Below are 25,476 nucleotides of genomic sequence, written 5' to 3'. Positions count from 1 at the left end.
AGGAAGTAGGACTTTGGGCATAGGAGTTAAGGGACTTAGTATTTTGGCCTGGAAATGTCCAACTTTAAATCTTTATAATTACTTTAAAAGAGTACTGTTTCTAGTACTCATATCTGGAAGCCTATGAAATTTTCAATTCTCCCTCAAACAAATACTCCACTTGTATACAGACCTTTCTAGGAAAATAACTGTGGCACTGTCCCTTCAAAAATGACATGCACTCACACTTTGACTATACCTGAATCCAAGCAAGGAATGTTCTATCTTCAGTTTAACACAGAGTGTGTTCCTTGGCTTCATTGGCATAGGCAGTTCTGTGGCTCCTACTGAGTTATGTATTATTACTGTATTTACGGTTGCCTAGAGGATTGAGTGTTTGCAAGAACTGCTTCAGTCCAAGTGTCATAGATACCTCAACAGAGGGCTGGGGAGAAGTTGCTAATATGATCTAATGGCTGTAAGTTGCAAATTCCCTTAAAAGCCAGAGCTGCCATTACATAGATGCTCACAGCAAAGAACTCTCCAGCCCAAATGCCAACAGTGTGAGCCTGAGAAACCTTGAGTTATTCACATAAGTACATGGGGGTACAGGTGAGATAGGGAGACAGTTAGGACAAAAAATACTGAGGTTTTCTTTCACAAAAATGTCACATTCTGGCTGCATTTTTTAAAGTATGAAGAGTGGACACAATATTTGTATTTAAATATTTTTATTTCACAAAAAAGCAACAGTGTTTGCAGTTACACATGCCTTTCGATCAGTGCTGGTCATATGCAAAACAAGTTATCAGAAATATAAAGAAAAATAAGCTTTTCCCTTTACAAGTGAAACAACACAATTTGCATATACAGTATTATATATACATATTTTTAAAATCTTTCACAAAAGACAGGTTTTTATTATACAAATTTAGAATTCCATCCACAAGCTCAGACTGAAGGAATTAAGTATCTCTATAGGTGTCTAAATACAAAGATGTAATACATTTACAGTTTTCCAAGTAATTACTTTCCAAGTATTGAAGGAGACTTCTTCACAGCAACATGGAACACTTGGCTTTAATCAAGGCAGCTGTGAGACTCAGGTTTGTCTCAACATGAGCTTACTGATTAATGCAAATACTCCAATTATGCTGTAATTCTCATTTTATACACAAACACACAAATGCATTACTGTACTGATGGTTTACACAGTCCGATTTCTGGAGCATTTCATTCAGCTAAGCCATGACCTTTACCCCCTTTGAAGTATTTCAAATAAAAACTGTTCAAAAATATCACTAATGACTACCATGACTAATTCCAAAAAGGTGCCCCTTTCTCTTACTTATGATCAAAGTTAAATGTGTCATGAATAAAAGTTATTTTTTTTTACAGCAGCAAGTATAAGTAATAGCAACATATAGGCTAATTTTTCAACAGTAGAACCTGAGAGTTTGATATAGCAAATAACATTTTGATAATTTTCTAGAAGTCCTATCAATGTTTCTTAAATAAGATATGGCAAATCTTCAGCACGGAATAGTATCACTACACATGTGAAAATAAACAATGCTAAAATGCTAAAAAAAAAGAAGGGAGGGAGGCTTACACATGCATTTGCTTTGATTTGCAGACAAATGTGTAGTCATAACATTTACCATGTGCTGGATGAAGAGACAATGTGAAATATGATACAAGAATGCTCAAAGCAAGCATACAGGCCTGGATGAATGAAATGCACACAAAAATGCAAGAGTAATGTGGCAGCATTAGTTTAAATTTTTGAGTGCAATTGAAGATAACATTTAACAGTTCAGGGATTCCAGACAAAAGGGAAAAAAGAGAGAAATGGTTCGGCTAATGGAGAATGGATGGAGGAGAGAGATGCAGCCACACAAGAGCTCTGGGTAGGAAAGGGCCAACATGTTCCGCCTCATGTGGGTGTTGAAAGAGAGAAAGGGCTTGTGCCAAAAATTTCTTTTGGGTTACTTTTCAGGCCCACGTTGTCATTCACCAGAGCAATGACAGTAACTCAAAAGGTTCATTCCAAGAATAAGTCATTTCTACTGGATACTCAAGAATATGCTACTGATGGAACTGCACCAGAATTTTGTAGATGAATCCAATTCCAGGCCACAAAAAAAAGCTACTCTTTAATCTCTTCAAATGAGTTGTTGGGAAACTACTGCTGGCTTATCAGCTCCAATGGCTTACCAGTTACTGAAAGATTAACCAGCAAGGAAGTTAAAACACACTTTTACTCAGCACTGTCTTCTGCCTCCATGATATTTACAAAAGTAGAGGACCCTTTTAACTATCTCATTCAGCTCAACACAAAAAGTGCTGGGCCTGATTAGCTTTCACAGCTCAACCATATCCAATGTCCTCTCCAGTCGGACTTGCTGCATGCCTGAAGCCATTAGTTACACTACCACACTGCCACACCTTCAAGCCAGATGGCTGGAACCTAGTGAGCCTGTACTATTAGTGACATTTAGAGCCCTGCAAAGGATTAAATATTAAGGGGAAATGATGATGGGGAGAACAAATTACAAACATAGATATAGATACAGATCTCCTAGGAAATAACCACAAAGCAACTATACTAGCTATTGCTAAATGAGAAAATATGTGAGAAAGGAAGACGTGCTCTGTCATATTATGAAACTATTTTCATTAGGTCTTCACACAGCCATGCAAAGAAATAATACAAAATGAAATAAGGAAATAAAAATAGATTTGCACATATTCAGAATACCAAAAATATATATCCTTCCAAGACAAATAAGTAAAGTAACATAAAACTATTCTACTATTGCCTAGACAGGCAATCAGGGGAAGGGGAGAATGGGAGATTTGTCATACACTGATCCTCGATTTTCATTGGGTACCTCTATATCCATGCAAAGGACTGAGTACCCAATCAATAAGATAAAGATATTTACATACATTTAAAAAGGATTATATGCCCTATTTCCCCTGTTACCTACCCCAATATCCCTCCCCACAAAAAAAACCCCAAGTTATAAAATGATTGCCCCTAAAGGCAATGAGGGAAGGGGAGCAGAGGAGAGTTATCATACGTCTGGACCGCCATATTTCATTATGTATCTAAAGTCCCAGCAAAGGACTGGGGTCTACAAGAAATAACACACAGAATATAGCAAATATTTATATACATTGAAAAACATATATGCATACAACCAAGACCTGCATCCCAAAAAGAAATCAGACATCTATTCTATCATTGCCCAGCAGGCAATCAGGAATGGGGAGTATTGGAGATTTTTCATAGAATCAATCTCAATGTTCATTAGCTACCTACACAGTCATGCAAAAGACTAAATTCAAAATGAAATTAATGCCCAAAAAGGGCAAAAATATATATGTACACACATTTTAGTTTAATATATACATATGTAATGAAATATAAATATTTTCTAACAAAGAAATTCCCCATTAAAAACTGAAAAAAAACTAAAAACACAAATCAAGTCCTGCAGTAATCACACACTATCCCCTATGTACCCAGGGTACAGGAGAAGGGAAAAAGCTGGACCACACCTCTGGGTCCAAGCCGCTCATTACATTTGATACCTAAAAGTTTAAAGGAAAAACATGTTTGGGAGTGAAATAATGAAAAAAGTAACACATTTTTATATACACTAAAAAAACACGAGCCCCAAATCCCCACCCCAATCCTTGACAAAGAAACCCAAACAACTATTCTACTAGCCATTGCCCAGTCAGGCAATAAGGGAAGGGGAAGAGTGGGATTTTTTCATAGAATGAACCTTAGTTTTCATTATGTACTAAGTGCCCACAGGAAGGACTAGGTACAAAATGAAGTGCCAGAAAAAAGGAGCAAAAGCATTTATATACAGATACAGAAGTACATACCTGGTTTTTCTAGATGAGTGAAGTTTTAAAAAATCTACGCTACTGTACAACTATTGCCCATAGAGGCAATAAGGAAAGGGGAAAAGAGGAGATTTTCATACATCCGGACCTCCATGTTTCTTTAGGTACCTCTATGTCCACGCAAAGGACTCGGTACAAAATGAAGTAACTAGTAACACACACACACACACAATTATACACATTTTTAAAAATGCACACATTCTATTAGCCACCCCAACTTAAAAAAACTCAAAGTATTTTAAAACTATTGCTCACACAGATCAAAACGAAGAGGGAGTAAAGGAGGCTGTTACACATCTGGAGCTCTACAGTTCATCAGGAAGCCACAGTCCAAGGAAGGACTGGCACCCAAAAGATGCTCCAACAGAAGTAAAAACACACACATACATTTAAAAAAGCATACACCCAACACTCACACAAGCCCTGAAACTATCAACTACTCTACTAGACACTGCCCACATAGGCAGTATAGGGAAGAGGAGAAGAGGAGACTTGTCATAGAATGATCCTCAATTTTCTTCATATATCCATGTAAAGGACAGATATGAAGTAAAGAAAAAACTATAAAAACATGTATATACATTTTAAAAGTATTTTATTCTTACTCTGCAACCACTTTTCTACTCTTGCAAGAAACTTGAGCTACTCTAGAAGGTATTGCCCAAAGAGGCAAATAAGGGAAAGGCAGAAGGGGAGACTTGTTATACATCGGGAACTCTATGTTTCAATTAGGTACCTTCCTCTGGGTACCCAAGAATTAATACAATATAGCACTAAGAACATTTATGTACATAAATACAAACATTAAACATACTTTCCTGCTTCCCCCATCTCTTCTGCCCACCCCTTAAGACTCAATTATTTACTGCCTCCAAGGCAGCAGAGGTGAGGGAGGAGGAGCAACTGTCAGGCATACAGACCTCTACATTTCCCTAGGTACTTTCACAGCCATGAGAGGGATAATGTAGTAGCAAGTGTGTTTATCTATACCAAGGACATTCTCACTCTCTCCTACATCCAAACAAAACTCATCTATGATCTATTACCTAAAGAGGCGATAAAGGAAGAGATATGCCATTCTCTGGACCCCAATTTTCATTAAGTATGCATGCATCCATGAAAGAAACAAGAATAAAATGAAACATTAAGAAGGGGCAGAACATTTACATACACTTGAAAGAATGGCAGACAACCTAATTCCTCAAGCCAGATGAAAACAACAGCTGCTGTGACTGCTCTGTTAGTTCTGTCCATGCAGCAGTAAGAAGCCTGGTGAACGCCACAAGGCCACCCTGTGGACTGCCCAGGGTTATATGCATGTCCACAAGACTGGGGAAGTCCAAAGCAAAGCAACACTCACACCATAGGAGCAAAATCATTTGCACACACTTTTAAAAGAAGTTGTCTTCCCAACACAACTGCCTCCTTTCAAAAAATGAAAACCAATCTGTAACTACTTTGTAACTATTGCCTGTAACCGGTGACATACAAAGGGGAGATTTTCATTAGACAGTATTTCACTTATTAGGACACAATTTATAGAAGAATTGTAAAAACATCTAAATCCACATATGTACAGTTTTAAAAAATCCCCCCTCAAGAAAAACTCAAAAAAAAAAAATCCTCAGCTGTTCTACTAATGACTGCCCCTGTGACCTGTAAGAGAAAGCGGGAAGAGGAGGCTTATCATCCTGTCAGACCTTTTGCATTTAGTCCTTGTCAATGCGGAGAATGAAGCACAAAAGAAAAGAACACAAAACCCTGAAAAAATGTCTACCTTAGTTTAAAAATACACAAATGTGAGAGGGAAGCTTTTTAACAAGTGAGTTAATCCCAATAAAAACCTGTAATGAAGGCAACGGTGAGGAGAGGCGCACAGCCGCACAAGCCCAGCTCTTCCACAGGCTGCGTAATCAAACCCAGCTTGGGTTGTGCAGTTCAGCCCAGGAACTGCTGTGCTTGGTGACAACACATCTGAGATGCATTATACCTTTCCTGCAGCTCCATGAAATGCATGGCAATTACGTAAATGTTCAGAAACCTGACTGTGGACTACGGTTCCAGATGCTGTAAGCTGAATACACTCTTTTAAAAGCCAATTCAGTAACAGGCTATCAGCAATGTAACAAACTGAGCTCTTAATTTTAATGTCTTATTTCTCAATACATATCCAGAAAGGATTCTATTTGGTACCCAATTACAGTGAAGCAGCTTGATTTGCTGCCTGTACTTAGGACTCTTTTGATGGCTCCTTTGTTCTTACAGTAGCTTAAGTCCCATAGAAATGAAAACAGTTAATGTTAAAGAAAAATTAGAACTTAAATACAACTGATGATAGAAAGTTTGCACACTGATACAATGACAGCACAATTTCATTTGAAGAGACAAATAAAACAAGATAAAAGCACAAGCTTATAATGGAAGCTGTCACTATTTACAGATTAATATATCTATATATCTAATAGTTTTCATTTTAACAAAACAAACTGGACTCTTCCAATTTCTACTTTTATAACCTTTCAAATCTCCAAAGCCTAAGTTTTTTTTCTGTAATTCTAGATTTCCAATTCTATCTTTCCTAATTATCTGGTGTACCTTTTATATTACATTCATATTATAGACCATTTCTCTGTAATGAACAGAAAACTTATTTAAGTAAGACATTCAAGTACTCAACTGTAGCAAGAATCTGTGTGCTTTGTATGAAAAGCATACTTTGACTTCTGTGCTTCAATCTGAGTTCCCACATACATATGCACAACAGAACGTTTTTGAGAAGAAAATATGAAAACTATCAACACAGTTACTGTAAGTTCTACCTTTTACTTAACTTTATATTCATAATTTAAGACTTAGTTTCAGGAGGTCCTATATAAATAGATGAGTGTGACATTAAACAGAATTGTGTGGAAAAAATGTAGATGAGGTCTACTAAAGTACAAATAATTGAAGGGCAATACACAACTAAAACTGCAATTACCTATCCAGTACCATAGGAATGAACAGCCTTTGAGTATAAAGATAGCAATGGATCATGAGTTACCCTTTTTAGCACATGTTTTGATGAAGTTTTACTTCTAACACCCCATACCACCCCCCCCACACACAACTCTCTTTCGTACACACACATACAGAAAAATTATATAATTTAAGACAAGATTTGCCATATGCAGAATTAACATATTTTAAAAGTAATGTAAAGATGGACCGTAAAAATAAAGAATCTTAAATGATTTTGAAAAGTAGCAAAATTTAAATTCTGCATTAAAGTGGAAATTCGCACTATAACATGGTAAAAAAAAAAAAACCTCAAAAATTTAGTATTTCTCTCTCACTCAGAAAATACAAAAACACATTAACTTTCAGTATCTACTTAATCATCATTCACTTACCAAAGCTTTAGAGGAGTAAAGGTCTATTATCACCTCAGTTTTAATGTCTATAAATGATTCTATGATCCTCAGGATATATTTTCTACTCAAAAACAGAGGGAAAAATGTTTAGAAAAGATAAAGCTAGGGGAAAACACACTAGGATTAAAGCAGACTTTTAGTTTGATAGCCTTTTAAACTGTTATATAAAAATATTTTCATAAAATAAAATACAATTTTATACACAACCCCACATACATCTGCTGAATAAAAAAAGTGACCTTTCCCATTGTCTGACTCTGTGGAGTATTTTAAGTGCTCATAAATGAATAACTCCAATTTTTATGTACATAGACACTATTTTAAACAAAATATAAAGTTCTCAAGAGTTTTTAGGAAGAAAACGTCTAAGAAACAAAGAAACACAACAATCTAGATATAGGTCTGCATAGCTCAAAAAATTCAAGTACAGTATTTTTCCTCCAGAAGGAATAAAAATGTCGTATGATTTTGGATATCTTCTTTCCTTTTTCCTTCTTTTTTGGCCACTCCATGTAATGCTAGTTTGGCCACAATAAAAGAAAGACTATGATTTTGTTTTCAACCAAAGAAAAGTATATTTTTAATAGTGGAAAAAACTCAGAGCTCACCATATTAAACGTAAATTCAAATTACTTGTATTCCACAGTCTCCTTTGCTTCTGTAAGGTATTATGGTGAACTTCAAATAAAATTCTGTAATTTTTCAAAGGCCCTATTTTAAAATATACTTCTAATATGCCACTGTATCATATAAAGTGAAAATCTACAGAAGGATGTGATTGGGAGAAAAAGTGTCTACAATCTGTGAAGACAAAAGGCTATGACAAAAAATACCAGTGTTTATAGAATGTTTACCACAAATACTTATTTATAACGAAGTCAATCTAGGGCACGAGTAATGACCATTTCAGATGTGGGGGAATACTGGCATTTTTGAAGGAAAAAAGTAATTACAATTAACTCAGTTTGGAATATTCTCCTGTGGTAAAATGATACAATATAAAGAATAAAGTATTAAACATTTGCACAATTTAACTTTGTGGCCTGCTTATTTAGTTATTCAATACAACAAAAAATTTAAAAATTCCATAGCACCTGGCTATTCTGCAGGAAAAAATATAATTGTTACAGGTATTATTTAAAGTTTTCTCAGAAAATAAAGGATTATTCAAAACCCCAAATGCAAGTAGATCTGCACACCTGAGATCAGTTCTCTACCGTTGGATATTTCAAAGTCTTCATTCCAGTACTTTTCAAGGCTAAATTTGTACCGCATTCCAACAGCATCTACCAATATGAAGCAACGAACAGCTGACAGGTCAGCATCTTGCAAAGATGGTGGCTGGCGTGGTAGATCTTTCCTTATTTCACTGTATGGGTAATTTTCCAAATCCTGAGAAATAGAATAGTTCCCAAACCAGTTTTCCCCCATTGGTATTTCCTCAAGGTTGAAAAAATATTGATTTTGTAGATGACTAGCATATAGGTGAATATAATGTAATAAATACACACTGTCTAAAGACATTTCAGGAAAGATAGATGAAAAACACAGTCGGGCCCTGAGCTAACTATAACTCCTATGAATGCAAACAACTTGGCAGCCATCCTGGATTCACCTCAGTTTTTGCAAAAGCAGCAGAGCCCAAGTTCACAAGCTCTCCGAATGGGTGACAAGATGAGGTGTTTCGCATGCTACAGCCACAATGTCAAAGTTTTCAGGTTCTGCTCCATCCACTGAATATTCAACTGAATGACTTCCAAAGCCTCCCGGACACACCGAAGCCGAAAGGTTGTCTCTGACTGATTTTCAAAAAATGCCTGGACCTGTAAGTTCCACATAGAAGTATTTTAAAAGAAGAAAGGAACAGTAAACTTCAGGTAACTCAGTTTATCCTCTTAAGATAAGCTTTACTTTATGATGGCCACAATGACATCTGAAAGCAGCAAAAAGTACTTTAACATCCATGATAACTATGTGGAGTCCTCAATGAAGCTTGGTGACATCTGAAGAGATTTTAACAATACATTTTCCTTACCCCTACACACGGAGGAACCTTTTTAGCTTAAAAAAAATAATGTTCTAGAAATAATAAATAAGTAGAGTCTGATAGGCCTGGTGCTATAAATTTACTTTTGAATTGAATTATCACTTAAGATTACTAGCATTAGGCAGATAAGGAAACAGCTGAGAGTGCAAGCAGAAGTTCCCTTCCTTGCCACATATCTAACCTTCTAAAAGTAACCTCAATACAGAATCATTAATGCTGATGAAGGCAGATGGGAGAAGAGATAGGAATTATTATGAGAAATCATCATCTCACTTAAACTGAGAAGCCTCAAGGGAAAGCATCCTCCAGTCTGCCTGCAAGCATTTTATATCACCAACCTCAGAAAAATGTGCCTTCGTTGAAAACAGGTGAGTTGATCCAGCAACAATATTTTGTATGGTATAGGATCCCAGATGGAACCTGAAGATACACAATGTAAAGAGAGACAATGAGGCAGCTGTGGATCAGCAAAGCACTGTTTCTGATTGTGAAGTGAATGTTTTAATGCCAAAGGCAGTGTAGAGTCCTGCTGGTGATAACTATGGTGTGCATGGGCAGACAGTGTTGTCCACATACACCACACCAGTGATGTGAGCCTTTCAGAGCTTTCCATGATAACCAATATCCCACTGGGCCAGGCATGCTACAGGTTCGCCATCACTGTATTATACTTACATTGGTAGAAAGGAAAGATGGGAGACAAGGGGGGATGTTTGGGATACCTAGATAAATTTTTAATGCATTTGATGTTCTCATCATCCACAACTATCAAAACTGCTTTAAAAGAGAGAAAGAAACCTATGTGCTATCTAGCTCTAATGATGTGAAGTGTAAGTTCTAAATGATGCCTTGGCAATGAAGAGCTATGTCAACATGTCTAACTAAACAGCTGTCCTGAAACAGTCTGTAGCCATGTGGTGTTGAGTGGTCTGGGGTCAGGTTTAGCTGGCCTTGATTAGTATTTGAATGGAATGCCACTGTTAAGTGACCTATGTTTATAAATGTAAAAAATTCTGGGGGTTTCAGTTACATTGAAAGAGCAGCATTTTTCCTCTCAAAGCAAATCTAACTTTTGTGAATCAACATACAGCATTGGGGTTTTTTTCCCATGTGGAGTACCAGAACACTGTGACATACTGCTTTTCCAAATACAGAATACTGAAAGTCATTCTCTGAAAAACTTACTTCTGTACAAGCTTATCCCAGTTTTCTTTGACAAAATCCCATGCCAACAAGTGTCCAGCAAAACTTCGGCCCACTGTCCTAATGATAAATGACAACTTCTGTGTTCGGATGGTATCTCCCTCAAGGCTACTTTTCATTAACCTGAAATGCAAAACAGATTTAGCCTCCAAAATAATCATTCACAAAGAAGTGATGACTGATATGAATACTGGTATCTTAACTAAAGCTGTTTAGAAATTCTAGGGAAATAAGTGTTAGCTTAATTTAACAGTGATCTATTGACTGAAAACTTGTCATTTTAATTTATTTCTTAAATAAAGGAAGAACTCAACAAATAGGGAGTCACATAACAGTTTCTGATATAGTAAAGACATTTAGGAAACAAATCCTGGTAGAATTTATTACAATTCTGGAGATTTGTTTTTCTTCCTAGTACAAACCTTACTGGATTTGAATAGGCAGGAATATAGCTAATAAGAGACTGGGCTGTTAAATTGTTTGTCAGTGAAGATACATTTCAGAATAGATTCTTATTAATAGCATTTATTGATACTATGTACTAAATAATGCTGCTAAGTTCCAGAAACAACAGGCTATGAAGTAAACATTTGTTACATATCTCTCTTTATAAAAAGTTGAAGAAACTTAACGCTGGGTAATTGTCCCACAGTTCATAGTCAGTAAATAATGAATGTATTCAGTTCTGGCATCTGAATGTATTTAGTTGTTGTCTACTATGCTATACTATCCATTCATATTAAGGAAAACACACTTCTCAAAAAGAATCTGGTTGCATTTTTAGGAAGGGAAAAAATTCAAATGCCTGGGAAGATGAATTGAAATAGGTTATAATAGATCCATACTTTGAAATACTGTGCAGACATCAAAATGAAGCAGGCTTTATGAACTGACTTGGAAAATGTCAAAGACTGATCATTCATTAAAAATACTGCTGTAAAATACTAGGTATAGGATAAATCCATGCACACACACATGCATGTATATGCAGACTGAATATTCTTTACCCAAAATGCTTGTGAAAACACCTAATGTGCATCTTTGAAAAAGTGGGCCTGGGAGGTGCTGAGAATGTGCCTGGGACACTATGAGGGTGTATCTCAATTATGCAGGAGAAGCAATGTGCCCTCCATGCCTCCCTCTGTTACTGGAGAGAATTTCAATCGCAGTGCCCTACATTCCAGACACCTTCACAGTCCACTTGGTGCCAAGAGCCTCTCTGCCCTGCCACTGACTCGTGAGGTCCTCATCCCTGCCCTTTTTCCATCCATGTGAAAATTATTTCCAGGCTGTTACCAGCTAAACATTAAAATGGCAAAGTATTACAGATAAATTCCTATGAAGGTAGAACATATGATCTTTTTCATATTAATCTTTTCTAAACTATCTGCATTTTCTTTCAGTGAAAGAAATACTTTGGTCCAAAAGAATGAAGTACTGACCATGGTGTTAAAGACCACTCGTCAAGCAGAACACCATGTTTCTGAGCAGGAGTAATGGGCAGCTGTGCTTACAAAGCAGATTATGCCCAGCTATAGAGGTTAAGTACTTAAAATGAAGCCCAGCATATGCAGGCTCCAATCACACCAAAGCAGGCCTAATTTTGACAAAACAAGAGGAAAAAGGAGATCTCAACAAAATGTGCTCCAATCCAAGGACCAAAGTGCTTCTGTATTTTTGTTTCTATACAACATATTTTTGTGTGATTGCATACCAGTAAAGTTTCCTTGTATCTGATGAACTGGCAAGAGCTTCAAGTATTTTGTTTTTCTCGGCTTCAGACTCTAGAGAAACATACTTGCTTAAGAGGAATGACCAGCCGGTATCAGTTTTTGCTCCAACTTTGAACACAGCTGTCATAACATCAGTAGGTAGGCTGGAAGAGAAGAAAGGGGTAAAACATGAGAATAAGAAAAATTTGGAATACAAAGGCAAGGGGTTGGCTGGTGGTGGTGTTTTGGGAGTCAGAGTAGATGATAATTATAAAGGTCTTAATTATGCAATAGTCAAGAAAGTTAATTCAGTGACTCTTGTTTTCCCATTATGCACTGAACTCTCACAGAGAACCAGACAGGTAGCTGAGTATGGTGACACATGCTTGTACTCTCTCTCAGCAGCAGGAGTGCCAGGTGCACTGAGTTTGAGGCCAGGGATCTACACAGAAAGTTCAAAGCTAATGTAAGTCACATAGTGAGATCCTGTCTAAACATACAACAACCCCAAACAAACAAAATAAAGAACAGGCAGACAAGGAAGAAGAAACACAGTCCATGCCTTCTAGGAACTCACTGGTTATTACCAAATACAGGATGAGGAATAAACATATAGAGCATAATACAATGTAGTAAGTTCTGTGGTATAAAAGCAAGAGGTGAGCAGTTTACTATTTTCGTTAAGAGTTTAGTGTTGTAAAAGACTTCAAATTCCTCAACCTAACTTTTCATTTCATACTTGAATCTTCGCTCCATAAGGTACAGAAGTCGCCAAAAATATGTACATATACTTCAGCAGTTTGCTGTACTAATAAGAGTCTGGAAGCAAATGGTTACCACTTTGAACATCTTTTGTAATTGTAGAGGCCAAAAGTAACTTGTATTAATCTCGTGATGTCTCAATAAATTTAGTATTAAAATATTTATACGAGTTTCTTTTCATGAGGCATACATATTTTTGGTGCCACCCTATCTCTGTCTCTCATCTCTGCCTTTTTCTCTCTCTCTCTAATGTGTGTATCATAGTCTATCTTGGTGGCCCCCAGGGCTCATGAGTTTGCATTGTACATTTGTGATTGGTTTATTGTCTAGAGCTTAGATTGATGATGTCAGTGCTACACCCACATAGGGGTGGAGCCAGGATGTGATGTAATGGCAGGAAGAAGGTGTATTTGCTCTCTTTTGCCAGTTTCTGCCTTGCTGTTTGCAGCTGCCATGAACTGCGGCCCAGCTGAATATGGACTGAAATCTCTAAAATCTGTAGGAAATAAACCTTTCCTTTCCCTGAAACTTTGGGCTTCAGGTATTTTGTCTCAGTGATGAGTAAAAAGTAACTAAGACAGTGTGTGTGTGTGTGTGTGTGTGTGTGTGTGTGTGTGTGTGTGACTGGGAAATTGTTTAATGGGTACAGAATTTCAATTCTGCAAGAAAAAAAATGTTCTGGATATTGTTGCACTCAGTATGACATACTTAGCACTACTGAATTGCACATTAAAGAAAGGTTAAGATGGTAAATTTTAAGTGTATGTGGCCACAATGGGTTTTTTTTTTTTTTTTGTCTTTTTCATTTTTCTCGGTACCATGGATCGAACTCACGACTGCCTGCTTGCCAGGCAGGTGCTTATGCCGCTGAGCTAAACCCCCAGCCCCAATGTTTTTAGTCTTGTTAGGTAACACAGATATATACAGTGGATCTATATCAACATTCATGACCCAGGAGAGAAGTGATCTGAGCAGATGTATCGCTCACCTTTGAGTTCCATTAGATGCCACCCACTCATCAAACAGTTTCATGGCAGCAGCGCTGCAGTTCTCCAGGTTGTGGGTACAAGCAAATTCCAGCAAGACTGTGCGAAGCTCTCTGGTGGATGGGGTGCCCTCATCAGTCCAAGTCTGTTGTTGGATTTGGTTTTGAAGTAATGTATGTACCCTGGCCTACAGAGACAAAATGGATTATAATACACTAATAGTAATTTGAACAGTTGGAAAAATCAAGACAACTATATTTTTTTCCCTATGAGGAAAAAAGGGGGCATAAATATTATTCATTAAACATCAAACACATGAAAACCACATATAGCTTGAATAAAACCACTCAAGATAAAAAGCCAATATATAGGGTTAGTTATACCCAAGGAGGACTTTCAAGGATACAACTTAGCATTAATAGTGTTTGTAGAGTAGAGAAATGCTTCGCTGTGTATACTAAGAAGTTATTTTCCTGTCAAAACTATCATCTATATACCATTGCTGGAAGGAAGTTGGAATTTTCTGATCCTATAACTTTAGAATCCATAAATGCATTAAACAAAAAGAAAAACATGTATCTTTGCCGATGGTTAATCTTTAAAAGTTTCTGAATCAAATATTAAAAGTATATTTAAGATATTAATAATTTGACATGATAGCAAATTAATTTAACCAAATTAGCAAAATAAATGAGTCGCAGGATATAACAGTTGTTCAGAATCTGTGTCTCCCAACTTTTTATGTTAACATTTTTAAACCCATAGAAAGTGCAACAGTAAAAATCCACATGCTATTCATCTAGATTTATAAGTTTTTAACATTTTTTCATTTACTTTATTTCTGTATATACTACACTATACATATACCGTTTCTAGTTTAGCTGAAAGTTATGAGTAAGTCATAGATATCTTATTTAGTTTAGAAATACTTTTTAGCTTGTAACTCCAAGAAATAAGAACATATCCCTATATAATTAAAATATCATACTTAAGAAAACTGATAATTACTCAGTAATATCATTTACCACCTTACCCACCCATTGTTATAGCTACTTCTGAATAGGATGTAACTGCAAAAAGTATACTTGTATTAAGGAACCAAAAGCCAATGTTTTAAGCTGGGTGTGGAGGTGCACACCTGTAGTCCTAGCACTTGGGAGGCTGAGGCAGGAGGATTCCCACAAGTTCAAAGCCTGCTTGGGCCACATACTGGGTTCAAGGCTAGCCTGAACTATATAGTGAGGTCCTGTCCAAACAAAACAAAATAAAGCCAAAAACAAACAAAAAACAATGTTTTTATTTCTCTCCTTTGTTAACACCTACAATAAATCTTATTCACAGTTTTAAGCTATTGAGGCTACAATATCAGCAGATTTTCTCCAAGTAACCTTTGAATAAGTCTCTTGAGCTGAACAGGAGAATGGAAAAAAGAATCTGTGCAAGAAGGACTTAAAATCTGTGGTAATTCCAGCCTGCCTCTGCTAGTTTCTAAAGCAATGCAATAGAGAACAGACATGTGATGGAATGCTTGAATGGTAAAGCTGCAAGTTACTGGCAGACGTGAGGTGGAAAAGCACGTGCCATGCTCACTGAGATTGCAAGGCACATAAAAGCAGTGCAGGCAATCCCACTGGGCATACCTGACTGTGCAGACATGCTGGTCTGACCTTTCAGAAGCATGGTAACACAAACTGTCCCAAATGACTCAAGAATGAAACTTCAAAGTTACCCACAAATGTCAAACAGAAACAAGGAAACAATGGGGTAAGTTACACATTTCTAAAATCTCAATGGAAAACTATGGAAAGGCCCACTGCGAGTTTACAAAAACACAAAGGAGCTAGTGGGAAAAAAGCACTTTAAAGTAGTGTGAGCAAAAAAAACTTGATGCTTGAAGATGTTATGGCTAATTCCTTACATGAAACCATTGTATCACTGAAATTTCAGAATGAAATTCTGCTAGTTTCTGTATCAAATGATTCAAAGGAATTCTCCAAATGGCTGGCCTTAAATATATTCTAAATTTTAATAAAAATTTTGTTGAAAGAGTAAATAATTCTATTTTTAGAAAAATCCTGCTGTTACAAAACATGATCATTTTAGTATAATTAAAGTTATATTTTAATGTTAATTAATGAAGAATGGCAGGTGGTCCTAAAAATTACCTTTCCCTTTCAGAAATAAAATGAAATCTGCTTTCCTGTAGTTTATCAGTTAATTTTTAAGTTTAATCTCATTAAACCACAGAATCTAACTGTATTATTTAATAAATAAAAAAGGCAACTACAGAAGAGAGATAGATGGACCGGTTATATAAGCTACAAAAACTTGATATGCTATAAAATCTAACAACAATAACACAAAGAGGTTTTTAAAATAAAACAGATAAGAAAAGATGCTGGAACTTATGTTACATATTACATTTTGATTTACTGCTTTAATTTTACACTGATACACCCAGGGAGTTCTTTCCTGGGTCAACTGAGTTCCTTTAACGTTATATGTCAGCTTTTTATTGCAAAAGGTTTACCTCATCAATGCCTTGTATGTAAGAGAATGGCAGATTTGTAAGTTATAAAATAGGAATATGGCTAGGATCAGACATTAACATCAGGTGTGAACAATTTAACACAGTTCCAATGTGCCCCTAGACCCAGCCCTCACAAAAACATGGCATACATCACAAAATACAGCACACATCATGTGCAGTCACACAGCAAAATTAGCAATAAATGTATAGAATGCTCTGGTTATAGTAACACGAAATTTAATTAGCATTAATACATCTGAACATTGGATCCAAGGACTCAGAAATGCCTGCCATCTCAATTCCAAACCACTGTCAGGTTTCACAGTTTGAGAATTTGGATGCTACCAGTTGCACTAAGAGTAGAATAAGAACTTTAAAGAAACAGGTTCTTTCATTGTGGCCTCCCCGCCACTATGACTTGACCGATTCTGTCCTGTTATGTCTCATTTGGTTTTACTCTCTTCCAAAAAAGCAATAAGAACCGTGGGAGCAATGAAACCCAAAATGTGTAATAGTCATTGTACAAAAGAGAGGAAAAGAAAGTGCTCTAAACTATATAACTGCATGTATATTTAAGTGTATAAGATAGAAAATGATATCACAGAGTTTTATTGGATCATTGAACAGAACTGTTTGCAGTATCATTGTTGGAATGTCCACTCTACAAGCTTTAATTTTGTGACTTGAACAATTATTTTTAAGATGGCAATATGTAATCCATTAACTAGTGATTTTCTACTGTTCATTTTTTTCTTCTGTAAATCTGTATAACTTGTACCCTTTCACTTTTTTTTTCTTTTCTCCTTAAAAAATAAAATAAAATAAAATAAAAAAAATAAAAAGAAACAGGTTCTTCCTTCTGATGAACCGGAGCCAATCTGGCTTTTAGCTAGCAAGATGAAGATTTACAGCAGTGAATGAGGGAGTTTTAGAAACACACACTAAGCCTCTCGCTCTCTATCCATCAGTCCCCAGGATCCCACCCTGCAATATATAATATATGAGAAGCATACTGCTCCTAATAAAGCACATCTGCCAGAAAACTGGAAATCATCCAGGATGAAGATGCAGCAGGAAGAAGAGTTACCTGAGTGCCGACAGGAAAAGATTCAACCCTTTGAACTGAGTTTAACACCTGTGTTTCCAACATAGAAATAGTCTGAGGTGTGTATCTGAGACTAACATTTAAACAGAGCTACAGAGAGAGGAGGGAGAGAAGAATGGCTTCTGGTAACCGGAAACTAAACTAGCTGCCAAATGTGTGAGTAGACAGACATTGTGCCTTCACTTAGGGTATATTCAGAAACAACATTATGCAATTGTGGGGAAAATGAATGACACATACTAATCTTATTCACTGATACCTGTAATGTACAAGTTTACCTGGAACTTGAAGTGTCTTTGTGGATGTAATCAAGTTAAAATGAGATCTCCTGGGTTACACTGGGCTCTAATCTAATGACAGGTACCCTCTGAAGAACAGAAACTGGAGACCCAGGGCGCAGGGAGAATGCACTGTTGACAGAAGCAGGTCTTGGAGTAGTATATATACTAGCAGGGGGGTAGGGGGTGGGAATGTAATGAATTGCAGGAAACCCCCTGAAGCTAAGAAAGAGGTAGGGCACAGATTTCACTTTAGAAGATACAAACTATGCTGCTAACATCTTGACTTTGGACCTCTAGCTCCTACAAGTGTGACAGAATAGATTTATGTTACATTTAGACATGGAATTTTTAACACTTTATTACAGAAGTTCTAGGAAATGAATATACTACCTCAATTGGTATTGATTTGACACATTCAATGCTCAAAGAATTCTATAATTAGTATATCCACACATGTATGCACACACCCATCAAATATATTGGTGCTGGATTAACTAGGTACCCATACTGAAAATAATGAATATTGATGTCTACCATACATTAAAGAACAAATTCCAGATCCATCATAGATCTAAATGTAAAAGGTAAAATAAAAGTTTTTAGAAGTAAACATAGAATATTTTAGTGGTCAAAATTTCAATACATTAAAGAACATTAAAACTATAAATCAAAAATATCATCAACAGAGTGAAAAGGTATTTATAAATATCACACAGGTTATTTGGAAATAACGAAAGATTCATACCCAGGATACATAGAGAACTCATAAATCAGTAAGATTTGAGCAGGCAGTTTAACAGGAAAGTAACAGACTAGAGCAATTTATAAAAATAGCAAGCCATGGCAAGAAAACAGCACACCTAGACTTTGTATACATTGATAATGGAAATGTAAATTGGTATGACTATGAAAAAATACTTGATAGTATGGTACTAACTATGTATGTTCTAAAAAGCAACAACTCCACTTCCAGATGTATACTGTATAGAAATTCATATACTCATATATAAAAATATTCAAAGTGATTTTATTTATTATAGCTCCAAAACACAAAAAGTCCATATAACCCATCAACAGCAGCTGACTTAGTTAACAAATGTCCAATCTTCTAATATACCAGCAATAGAAAGTCCATGTTAGAATCTAAGGTTTGCTTTAAAGAGAAGTAATCTGCATATTTTTTGCTAATGCACACAAAAACTATTTTAATTGTATTTAATACTGTTAGTAATATTTATCTTATTTTATATTAATACTTTAGATATTAAAAAATCTCCACTAGTTAACAACTTCATTTTCAAGTAAATAACCAGATGTGTGTTTGTCCTTTTAAATCTTTTAAAAGAAACAAGTTGTAGCAAGAAGGAAAGGTTTAATTTTTCTAACAAAAAGTTATCCTGGTGAGATGCCATTGCTGGAATACAAATAAATTTAAAATATAGCAACATTTCACAGAGAGTATGCACTGCAGTGAAACTAATCTGGGTTTGAATCTCAATTTTGTAATTTACGAGTAAATGACTTCATGGGAAGTTATTTACTCTCGTTTATCTAACAGGGCTAGAAATTTCTATTTTGGCAATGTGTAAGGATTAAATGAGGTAATCTATGTTACTTTACATATGTGGGGTATGTACAACATAGGAAGCACTCAGATGCATTTGTTTCTGGTGTATTTCACCTTAACTGAAGGTTACTCTGAGCCAGGTATTGGTTTTTCCTAGGGCTGCTAGCTTAAAGATTTGTTAAGTAGAAAACAGTAAAACTCTTAACATCAGAAGAGGCCCCAGGTAAACATCTTACTTAAGCATAGGTAGGGGTGGGCTGCCTCCTTTGGAGTCAAATCAGAAACATGTATGTGTCGGGGTGTGCTTTCCATCAATCATACTACCCCCTGCCCTGTGTTCTCTCTCCTCTGAAAATGGCAAAGAACTCATCACAGAAGATGTGCAGCAGATCAACCATAAAAGCAAAAAAAAAAAAAAAAAAAAAGGTTTTAAAAGTGATTTAATCCAACTCCTTCCTTTACCAGAAAAGATACCAAAACCCTAAAAGACTCACTTGAATTTCTAGTCCAACACCTTCTTCTTTTTCATAAAAGCCGCCTTTTGCCTGAGTCCCTGGAGAATCTGATTCTAAAGCAAGCCCTATTGTCAGAATCTGCTGGTTCAGCGAATTAGATAAAAAGAATTTCTCATCTCCTTCCTAGTTTTAAAGACTCAATAAAGAGTTTAACACTGAAAGTGTCTAGATAAAGATTGCTAAAATCAGGCAATCAGACCTAGGAAAGATGACGTCTCTGATAACAAGGCTTTAGTGTTTGCTGAGGTACTCCTGCCCACCAGCATCACCACCTGCTGGGAAGTAGTAGGCCAGACTCCTAAGTAGCATATTCTTAGTGCAAACACAATTGTCATTTTATAATGACCACTAGCAAATTAATGGGGATGTCTACTTTGCAAACAGATCCATGTAAAGCATTCATTATATAAAAGCAAAAAGATTTCAAATAAAAAAATTTGTTTTTCATGTGCCCTATTTCAATAGCAGTGTCAAAACTCTGACATTCAAGTAAGACTAATGCCTACTAAGCTTTTACTAACTCTTCATGATAAGCAATGACATTTTAATTCAAGATACAGATTTCACAATCAGCAAGGTAAAAAAATAGAATTTAAGTGTTTGCTTTTTTGACCCACTGAATGAATGAATTGTGAATAACAATATTAAAGACAGGTACAAGAAAATCTGGCAAAAAGGCAGACTTACCACCAGTCTCGAGGCCAGATCAACGTGCCCCACCTTTTCAAGAAGGTGAAAGATGAGTCCTGTCTGGAACAGGGCTTCAGTGATGGGTGCGGCATGGCTCTCATTTTTAAGATAATCAATCAAATCAAAGGCCCTCTGAAGGGGCACCTTGCCTAGGCTGACAGATAAAAAAACAAGGAAAGTGAGTATTTTGAGGCTTACAGAAACACTATGCATGCTGCAAACTATATAGCTAGATGGTGAGTCTTGAAGATAAAACATTTAAACTTAGAGTGCCATTCTACAGTCCTAGCTGATTTATCTGTAAGTTCATGTGGGCCAATGTTAAAGATGCACTTCAAGAGAAAGATACATATTAGCTCATTTTTGTCCCATAAGTCACCTGTGAGTTGCTACTGATACATCTATTTATTAAATTGAGAGAAGGAATGGTATAGAGTATCTGAATCAGAAAAAGACATTTTATTGCTGTATGAAAATTTATCAAACTTATTAAAGGTAAGGTCTATTGTGAATGTACAGTGAACACATTTGAAAACTTAATCATTTTATAGAAACAGTAACAATGATGGCAAATATAAGGAGGCTATTCCACAATAAATGAACCAAAATGAGAAGGTCAAGAGTGGTCACAGGGAATCCTCTTGAGTGTTCCTCCTGCTTCTAGGTCTACCACCAACCTAAACTGGTAGTCTGTCCAGAGGATGTCTCTATAAGTAGCCAGTCACATTCCTGGCTTTGTGATTCTAACATGTGTGAATTGGCTGGGAAGGCAAACAGTATAGAGATGAAGAGGCTCCAGTTATCAGAGAATGCTGGCCAAGCATTGAACTTCACAAGGGGGGCTAATTGTGGCTAGAAAAGAATTCTCTCACAAAATAAAACTAAATAAAATAAAACAAAATAAAAGCTTGAAGTTTTAAGTAATGTATTTAGCAAAATATGCACCTCTGCCTATTATTTAACTGTTCAATACATTTATAGCTTATGTTTATTTCTCCTTCTCCTCCTCCTCCTTCTATTTTTGTAATAAATGTTTTGGTTTTTTGAGACAAGGTCTTGCTATGTAGTTCAGGCTGGCCTTGAGCTCACTATGTAGTACAGGCTAGTCTCAAATTCGAAGTAAGTCTCCTTGCTCTGTCTGCTGAGTGCTGGGATTATAGGTGGGGACCACCACACTCAGTTGATGTTTCTAAAGTTCCTGAAAGCAAAGAACATGTCTTTTATTTTCCTAAACATCCAAAATGAATTGTCCTTAACAGTTTATACAAACTAGTTCTTTCAAATTGTTTTTCTGAAATGTTCTTTACATCAACAACATTTATCTAAAAAGTAAAACAAAACTGTAACAACTCAAACCAAAATACTGTACCCTGCAAGTTCAAAGATGTTGTTGATGAGGTTGGCTCGGTCTCTGTCACTCAGAACATAAGGGTTCCTTTTCAGCTGCTGGATGAGTGCTGTCCAGTCATCATCTCCATAGTGTACAATGTAATAGCCAGTCATGTTTGCATTGACTTTGACCCAGTGCACTTGCTCTGTGAGATTGATGATACCTAGGACAGATCATAAATGAGATGGTAAGAGAATGTTCGGGCAAGAAAAAAATTTAAATGAGCTATTTGTTTCAAAGTTAACATGGCATATTTTCACACTTAACCCTCTGGTAGGAAACTAAATACCTGCTTTCTTAGGTACCTATTTTCATGTAAGTGAAGATCATCACTCATTCAGTAACTATTTTTTGTGCACTACTGGGATTGTACTAGGCACTGAAGAGCAAATGGTGACCAAAGTAAATATGTCCCTGCTTTTATGGTGAATGTAGTGATGGCCTTCAATGAGAACAGTCAGTTGTGGGATGTATTCCATACGGTCACTACCACTAGATAGGTGCCGTATCACACAAATGATACTGATGGAAAAAACAAAAACAAAAACAAAAACAAAAACATGACCTTGAGTGCCAGTACACAGAAGAAATGTTTCACCTAGTAGGGAAGGGCATGAGAGCTCTCACTGAAGAAATGACATCTAAGTTGTCATTTTTCTAAGTGACTTAGAAGAATAGTTTTCCATTAGGTTGGTGCTAATAGTTAGTAAAGACCTAAGTGTTTAAGGCCAAGAGAGAAAATGTACATGACATCCATGCATTGGCCTGGCTCCTGAGTTCATTATAACTGGGAGACAAGGAGAAGGGAAATTGTGTATAGAGAGGGATAGGGGAGCACAATGAGACATCTATAACTCAAAGCTAGCAAAATAAAGGGAAAGTTTCAAGTTTCGTTAGACACAAATACATGAAAACTGATTTAACAGAAAAGTAGTATATACTTTTTTGATCCCTACAATGACACATATAAATGCTGAGAGAACTGTTAGAAATTTTTATTCAATTTTTTCAACTAATATACAAATAACAAGGAGCTAACTAGCTGAAGGATAAAAGTATGAATTTTAGAAGTCCTTAAAATTACTAATCAAGAAATGTCCTGTAGAGTTGGCAAGAATGTGGATTTAATATAAATATGCTTCCAATATGCATCTTAGTGTTTACTACTTACTATATATAATATAAGCCCCACAAGCCATTTTGCTCACTGCTAAATATATCAGCCTCTAAAAAAATGTAGCTAAAGGGTATTAAAAATATTTACTAAAAGAATGAATGAAAATATAATGACTATACCGTGGTACATAGTTTCAAACTGTATCCAAACAGGTTGTAGAGGTTCATTAGATAATTTTGCTCCTATATTTAATGAAAACTTTTTAAATTTTTAAAGTAAAAAAGACTAGATATTTGAAAAATAATCTAAACTGAGACAATGAGCATTTTGAAGACTATTTCCTGTCAAGTTTTTCCTTAACTACCATAGTTTAAACAATCTATTTTGAAGCATTTAATGTTTTTTTGCTACCATATTATTTCTGTAGCAAAATTTTTTCTACATAAAGTGCTTTAAGCCACATTTTGAACTCAAGAATTATATTTAGTACTTGAAGCTTTAGGGTTTACCAACTTCAAAAGCATAAAATATTCCAATTTATCAGATTCTCTTTAGTATCTCTGAAACTCCAATTCTATTGATATTGAAAAAGATTTTTAAGATTGAAAAGGCAATTTAACCACATCTTAACAGGCTGTAACAGTTGAGTAGTCTCTTAAATATATTCCATACTCAATTATGTTGTAATTCTGACATAGCATCAGGTGGGAAGGATCCATTCAATAGGTTTATTCCTTTTTCCAGAGCAGAATACTGTGGCAAAGAGTATTTGTGATGACAATAGTACCTGCTTCAAGCTGAAACCATTTTTAATGAATTTTATCACTAATGAAATTCATTTTATCATGAACTAATAAAAAATAAATTCATCATTCTCCGATCACCAAACACAATCTCCCATAGAGCTTTTTCAAGAAAAGGCCGTGGGGAAAAAGACTGCAGAGTCCAAATCTCCACTGTCCAAATGGAGACAAGAAATGCTATGCATGACAACTGTTTGCCTGGATGGATGCAGAAATCATGAAGTACTGAGTATTCTGGCTGATAAGCAAGTTTCCATGCTGTAAACCTAGCCAAGTCCAGATGGTAGAGAAGAAGAACGCAGCAGGAAGTATATCTGAAATTATTATTGTCATCAAGTTGACAGAATGTACGCAGTGTAGCCAACGGCACAGAAAGAAGAGTTATCATTTAAGGAATCAACATATTATTCTCTTTCTGGGTCTTCTGAATGATCCAGAAAGTAGGACCTTAAAATCACAACTATCTAAAACAATAGTTGCACACAAGGGAGGTAATAGCCTGGAGCTCCAAAGTAGATGAGACTACCCTCATATGTTTTTAATTATAATCACTAACAGATTAATAGTTCAATTTTCACAATCCATTCAGTAGTAAAAAAGAGTGAATTACAATCCTAAATGGCAGAAACTAGATGAAGTAACCTAGTTATGATTTTAAAAAACCATTTGTCAATGAACTATGAAAATGACCCACGGTTTCACAAACAAACATTAAAACACTGAAACAAATACATGTTTTTATCACAAAGTTACAAAATTTGACCTCTAGTTTACTTCAGAGGGCTAGTATGATACAGGCAAGCCAACTACTTTCCCCTTGTTAAAAAGCATTCCTTTCTCTAATAAGCTTTCATTTATCCTTTTACTAGGGAGGAAATAGACAAAAGCAGAGGCTTGCACATGATAAATATCTTGCTTATGCCTTCTTCCCAAATGCCTTTTTCTCCAATAATGTATCTTTTAGTTTCACATAAATATTTCTGGAACAATGACATACTGTTAAAAACATAAATATTTCCTGTTAGATTTAAAATAAGTATCTCCTATAATTAAAGACCTGAGGTTTGAGTAAGATGTTGATAAAGATGAGAAAGGGAAGGGAAAAAGGAGAGGACATCATTGTTTTACTGTAAATTCTTTAATATGGAGTAATAAGTAGCCCTTTTTAGCTCTTGTTATGCACAATAAATAACTTCAAAATTCATGCATATGGAGAAAAGTGACAAATTATTGACAAACTACAACTCCTGTCTATGACTGAAATAGTGATGGTCTAACACAGCATACCTGAAGTTAGAATATATAAAAACATACTACATATTTAACAAATTATTAAAGTAATACACTGTAGTAAAGTTGTATGTCTGAGAACAGAAAAAATTAAAATGCAATTAAAGTAAGAGCAATTCTTACTGCAGTATTAGGAACCAAGAAAATCCAATTCATCAAATT

At 35.7% G+C, this 25,476-nt stretch overlaps 1 protein-coding gene across 1 annotated transcript in view; it reads right to left on the bottom strand.

Annotated features, from left to right (window-relative positions):
* Positions 1–693: 693 nt before the first annotated feature.
* The window catches only part of Lnpep (leucyl and cystinyl aminopeptidase), an 84,606-nt gene continuing 59,823 nt past the window's right edge, over positions 694–25,476 (bottom strand). The window contains exons 12-18 of the mRNA XM_063245406.1: positions 22,084–22,267; positions 20,712–20,868; positions 14,029–14,213; positions 12,281–12,442; positions 10,549–10,689; positions 9,702–9,783; positions 694–9,139 (exon numbers count right to left, since the gene is read on the bottom strand). Coding sequence (XP_063101476.1) covers positions 9,008–9,139; positions 9,702–9,783; positions 10,549–10,689; positions 12,281–12,442; positions 14,029–14,213; positions 20,712–20,868; positions 22,084–22,267 — 1,043 coding nt within the window. The 3' untranslated portion in view covers positions 694–9,007. The remainder of the gene's footprint in view (positions 9,140–9,701; positions 9,784–10,548; positions 10,690–12,280; positions 12,443–14,028; positions 14,214–20,711; positions 20,869–22,083; positions 22,268–25,476) is intronic.

Source organism: Cavia porcellus, unplaced genomic scaffold (genome assembly GCF_034190915.1).
Source record: "Cavia porcellus strain 051 isolate PalLab524CR breed Dunkin Hartley unplaced genomic scaffold, mCavPor4.1 scaffold_2, whole genome shotgun sequence".
NCBI lineage: Eukaryota > Metazoa > Chordata > Mammalia > Rodentia > Caviidae > Cavia > Cavia porcellus.
This window is presented reverse-complemented; position numbering and strand designations above follow the sequence as displayed.